General features: G+C 38.8%; 1 protein-coding gene across 1 annotated transcript in view; it reads right to left on the bottom strand.

The window, feature by feature from the left end:
* The window catches only part of LOC108298187 (melanoma inhibitory activity protein 2-like), a 6,037-nt gene extending 3,189 nt beyond the window's left edge, over positions 1-2,848 (bottom strand). Inside the window, 2 exon segments of the mRNA XM_037735687.1 lie at positions 1,004-1,329; positions 1,331-2,848. Coding sequence (XP_037591615.1) covers positions 1,004-1,329; positions 1,331-2,781 — 1,777 coding nt within the window. The 5' untranslated portion in view covers positions 2,782-2,848.
* Between the last annotated feature and the right edge of the window lie 2,889 nt (positions 2,849-5,737).

Genomic DNA, 5,737 nt, shown 5'->3' with positions numbered 1-5,737 from the left:
TTACTTGATCTAACAAACTAATTTTTACAACATTGAGAAAAATGTATCTCTTCAAATACAGGTGATTAAAGGAAAATCATTAATTTTTAATGTAATTTTTGTCCTATCTTAACACCTCTTTTAAAAAAGAGGAACTATATCAAAATATATAGAACTTACTGTAAAAATAATATTTTTTCTTTCACTATCAGAGTCCTTCTCAAAGAACATTTTCAGGTAGTATAATTTTTACCAAACTTAAAATTCATATCAGTGATTCCCGATTCTGATTTGATATTACACTAAAACATCTCCAGTTATATCAAAGACCACCTTAAAATTCCCCCAAACAAAATTAATTTTAATTCACTTTAAGCTTTAAAAAGAGAGGAGAAACAAGGGAAGGAATGACTAGATGAGATGTTCATAGGCAAACTTAGTATTTGCTAACCACATATTTCTTCTGCAGAAACCTATAGTTCAAAACAGCAAAGTATGAATATAAAACCAATATATTATTCCTTTTTTTCTTATGTGAAGCTTTAAAAGAATTCAGTAAATCCAACAATTAGGTCAAACATAATAAATGCATTTTAAGTTTTAAATAAGTAGGACTACATCAGAACTACTTATGAAAAAGACTTTAAAAAATATCATAGCCGGTAATTTTAATCCTAGAATATAAATTTTAATTATTTTAACTAACTGCTAGAATAACAAATTGCTACCAAATAAGAAATAAAGAATTTTAGTTTTATAAGACCTGCAAAAAGTCAATTATTTTCTTGACAACCAAAATACAGAAATAATTCTATATTATTAAGATGAATCAATGTGAAACCTCATTACATTCCACTTATGGCTGCCTGCCTTCCCACTTCAGAAGAGTAATGGTACACTCACAGAATGCTAGAAAAGTTTTTCCTCCACTGTGTTACTTCATGAACAGATAGTAAAATTAATATCTCTGATTAACAAAACACATATTGAACTTTAAAAAAAATTTTTTTAAAAACAAGCATACTTGCAAATGGAGCATGTGGTGGACCTGGGAAATCCCTTGGTGGAAAATCATCTCCAGAAGCTCCCTTTTCCCACAGAGGTGACAGGGGCCCAGTGTCAGAAGGACCCCTGTGAGAATCGGTTAACATATCAGAGCTTGAGTCTCCTCTTTCACTGGTAATCTGATGGTCCAGAGGATTGCCTGGGCCTTTTGAGCCTCTTCCTTCTCTCCTTGGAAGCAAAGGTGAGACTCTGGGTGGACCCTCCAATGAAGTTGGAGACAGAAAAGCTCTTGTTTCAGATGAAGGCTGACCCAATGGTGAGGGGCCATATAGGGAAGACTCTGTGAAATGGTGCTTTTGGAACATCCAATGAATGCAGATTTTTTTCAAAAAGTTCAAATTTAAACTCTAGTTCAGCTAGTTTTTGTCTGCTGTGAGCATTTTCTTTCCTTAAATCATGGAGATGTCTTTGAGCAGTTCGAGCTGCAAACCAGTAATCATGCGCTTTGTTCTCATAGGAAATAATGCGCTTTGTATAATAATGCATCATTCTCTCCAATTCTTCTTCAAGATCGTTGGTTCTCTTTCTATAGGTCTCCAGCTTTGCGGTGGCATGGCTGATCCTTTTGTCTACCTTAGAAAGTTTCTCTTCTGTCTCTAACTGGCAATTTTCCTCTGTTGTTAATTTCCCATAGAGTTTCATTTCATTTTCTTGATATAATTCAGTCATTACTTTAAGTTTCTGTTGAAGTTTCTGATTCTCACTTTCAAAATGTGTGTTTTCTGACTGCAAAGATGCTTGTTCAGTCTCAAGATTTTTAATACGTTCTGTAAGTTTTTCCTTCATTTTATCAACTTCAGATAACTGAATATAAATTTGGGTTCTTTCTCCTTCTAAGCTTTTGAAAGAAGCATTGTACTTAGCAGCATGAATCAGTTTCTTCAAAGCTCCATTTGGAGGATGACCTAAGTACACACCATTTTCTGATTCACTGTTCAGTTCTAACTCCACGTTGTCTTCATCCATTCTGTCTTCTCCAAGCATAGCCGCCCAATGGTTCATCTTCAGCAAGTGTTCAGTCAGAGTCTTGATGTGATTGTCTTTATCATTGAGAACTTGTTCTGCGTGCACTTTGGAGTCTTCCAATGTTATTTTCTGTTTATTAAGTTCACTCACGTGTTCTTTCCACACTTCGGCTTCTTGCAAAAGCTGTCTCTGGCTTTCCTGAAGTTGAGAATTTTCATCCAAAGCATCTTTTATTGCTATCTTCAGTGGTTCTTCATTCATTGGAAAGAAAGTATTGAAGGTCATTTTGGATTCAGCGACTTGTGATTTGAGGGATTTTGACTCATCTTCTAGAGACTGTATCTGTTTTGAAATATCCACCATCAGTTCATTTTGTTCAGACTGTTTCGATTTCTCTTCTTTTAACTCTCTTACTAGACATAGTATTTCTTCCTCAAGTTCCGCATTGGACCTGCTCAGCTTTTCACAGGTTGCCTCCAAGCTTTGTGCCTCTGTTGCCTCTTTCTCAAAGCTGGCATCCTTTAAAGATGACTCCATTTCATGGCCTTCATACTCTTTTTGAATAATGCTCAGTTTTTCAAGTAGTTGACATTTTTCCTCAATTAGTCTAGACAGCGTTTCAGCAAGCTTTTTCTCCCTTCGCACATAAAGCTGACTCCTAACTGATCTAAAACCTCTCCACAAAAAAAAGAGAACAGCAAAAAATCCAAACATAGCTGCTCATATCACCCATTCCCATGGAAAACCATAAGAATTAGAATCTGCTCCCATACTTTGGCGCAGTGCTGCCACAACCCTGTGTAGCACCTCCAGAACCAGCCTCAAGTATGGCTCAGGGGTAGCCTGGGGCTCCTCCACAGTGCCAAGGCTGCTCTGGTGGTCGCCGCAGTAACCGGGGCCTGTGGGGGCCACAACAAAGGGCAGAGAACAGGCAGCCTTCTGTCTGGAACCTGAACCCACAGGGGCAGCTGGAGCGGACCACTGCAAAGCTGGCTGCGGGGGGAGCTGGGAAACGCTGGGGAGCTGGAAGACGAAGTGGGGAGCTGGGGGATGCAGGCACCCACAGGTCTCACTGGCCCACACTGCCTTTTTCTTTTATTTTTACTTTATTTTTAGATTGGGGTCTTGTCATGTTGTCCAGGCTGGTCTTGAACTCGTAGCCTCCAGCGATCCACCACCTTCCTCAACTAATTTTGGCATTTCAACTTCCACACTTCTCCCCAACTAGAATAATTTCGCAGTTTCAAAATCATATTCATTCTTTTTTGACTAAGCGTTTGTCAGTACCATAACTGAAAAGGCTCTTCCACCGTTAATTATCCTTACTACTTGTGTAATGCTGAATTACATAGTCTCACACATAAATTATGCAAAACACAATTTTGCAGGCATGTTTCTCATTGAATTATATATACTTTTGAGCTAAGACCTGTCTTACTCATCTTTATACGTCCACATTAGTAGAATGCAAGTAACAAGACACAACACTTATGATATTTATGGGGTTTTTTTCTTAGAAAAATGTCTCAAGTCATAGATACATATGATTTTTAATAAATTTTGAGATTTCCTTTTAAAGAGCCTTTAGACAATTTTTTAAAAAGTCTGTAGCTGCTCATCTGATTCCTCATTTCAGGACTTCAATAAATAAGACAATACCTAATAAATAAATAAGATCCAATAAGACCTTCAGGCCCTATTTGCTGTCAGCGGCTAAGGGTAGGAGCACATATGAAGCAGAAGACTACAGCTGGAAAAAATCTGGCAGTCAGGATATGACTTATTCTACACTTGCCACTAAGTAGCTAATTTAACACTTACATGCATCATTTAACTTTTTTTTTTTTTTTTTAAAAGACAGAGCCTTACTCTGTTGCCCAAGCTGGAATGCAGTGGTGCAAACCAGGCTCACTGCGACTTCCACCTTCGGGGTTCAAGCGATCCTCCTGCTTCAGCCTCCCAAGTAGCTGTGATTACGGGCATCCACCACCACACCAAGCTAATTTTTATATTTTTAGTGGAGATGAGGTTTCACCATGTTGGCCGGGCTGGTCTTGAACTCCTCACCTCTAGTGATCCACCACGTCAGCCTCCCAAAGTACTGGGATTACAGTCATGGGCGACCGTGCCCAGCCCATATCATTTAGCTTCTAAAGGCTATAGCTACTTCATCTAGAAAAGGAGTTTAGATTAAATGACTTCCATATCTACCTCAGTTCTAATAACAGAAACAAAGTATATTCTTTTACAGCCTCTGATGTCAAAAGACTTCTGTAGAGTCATGTTAGGAAAGAGTAGTAAATACAATATTCATAAGCATCAGCTCTAACTCCTAAAAAGGGCTCTGCTGACATTCTGGTTAGAATCACGAGGCAAGTTAGGATACAATTAACATCTCTAACAACACAACCCAACAAACCAAATACTTCAACTAACACAAATCGTTAGTTCACTAATTTTAGAATAAGGGGGTACACCACAAGAAACATTAAGTCTCAGAAAACATACTCCGTGGTGGGGGTCTGCACCTATGGCCCATCACCCGTCTATTTGTATTAATAAAGTGATTGAGCACAGCCATGCCCATGTGTTTACTTGTTGTCTATGGATGCTCCTGTATTACAAGAGCGGGGCTGAGTAGCTGTCACAGAAAACATGGCCCTGCAGAGCCCAAATAATTAACTATCTGGCTCTTTGCAGAAAGTTTGCCAACTCCTGTCCTAGGGAACCCTAAAAAATGCAATTGGGAGTGGTTTTAAGAAGTTTTGTCTAATGTTCACAAAAGAATGCCCCAGAAACTATTAAATACTATATGTTTCAAAAGCATCAGGCTGGGAGTGGTGGCTCATGCCTGTCAACCCAACACTCTGGGAGCCAGTGCAGGGGAATCACTTAAGCCCGGCAGTTTCAGACCAGCCTGGGCAACAGCCTGAGACCCCATCTCTGAAAAAAAAAGTAAAAATAATTAGTCAGGTGTGGTGGTGCACACCTGTAGTCCTAGCTAACTGTCAAGGCTGAGGAGGAAGGATTGCTTGAACCCAGGAGGTAAAGGTTGCAGTAAGCCATGATCATGCCACTGCACTCCAGTCTGGGCGACAGACTGAGAGGCTGTCTCAAAAATAAAAAATATTTAAAAAGCATCAGATAGGCTTGCTCTGCAAAGATCTTAGATTTTCATAGTCAGAAATACCTAGAATTGTTTGAATTTCAATCGTGACCAGTTATTTAAAACCCCCAGTCTTAGCTAAAAATGGAATTTGAGGCTGCAAAGATGACAATAGATCATAACATAAACTGCGTGGTGTACAGTCTAGAACAGTCTTAGTTTCCCACAATTTCTTAAACTCCAAAGAAAGCAAAGATGGGAGAGGAATGCACTTTCACAAACTGGTGAGTGATGCCACCCAGTGAGGATTATAACATTCTCAAATGAGAGAAATTAAGAAGGAAAAAAAAAAACTGGCCCTACAAAGAACTTTCACAACTAGGGACTTAGCCTGAAAAACAGAGATTTTTAATAGATAGGACTTTTTAAGGAAAAAGATATACCATTTTGCTCCACTTTGATAATGTAGTAGGAGTTATTAAGAAATTATTTTAGGCAAATAGAAAGGAAAAGGGGTCCTTGGAAGGTTTTTCACAGCTCCAAAAACATTTCTTGTCTAGCATAAAAGCTCTGGCTCTGCAGGGCACAGTGGCTCACGCCTGTAATCCTAGCACTTTGGGA

This window comes from Cebus imitator, unplaced genomic scaffold (assembly GCF_001604975.1).
Source record: "Cebus imitator isolate Cc_AM_T3 unplaced genomic scaffold, Cebus_imitator-1.0 Scaffold911, whole genome shotgun sequence".
In the NCBI taxonomy this organism is placed as follows: Eukaryota; Metazoa; Chordata; class Mammalia; order Primates; family Cebidae; genus Cebus; species Cebus imitator.
The sequence above is the reverse complement of the archived record's forward strand: the minus strand, read 5'-3'. Positions and strand labels throughout refer to the sequence as shown.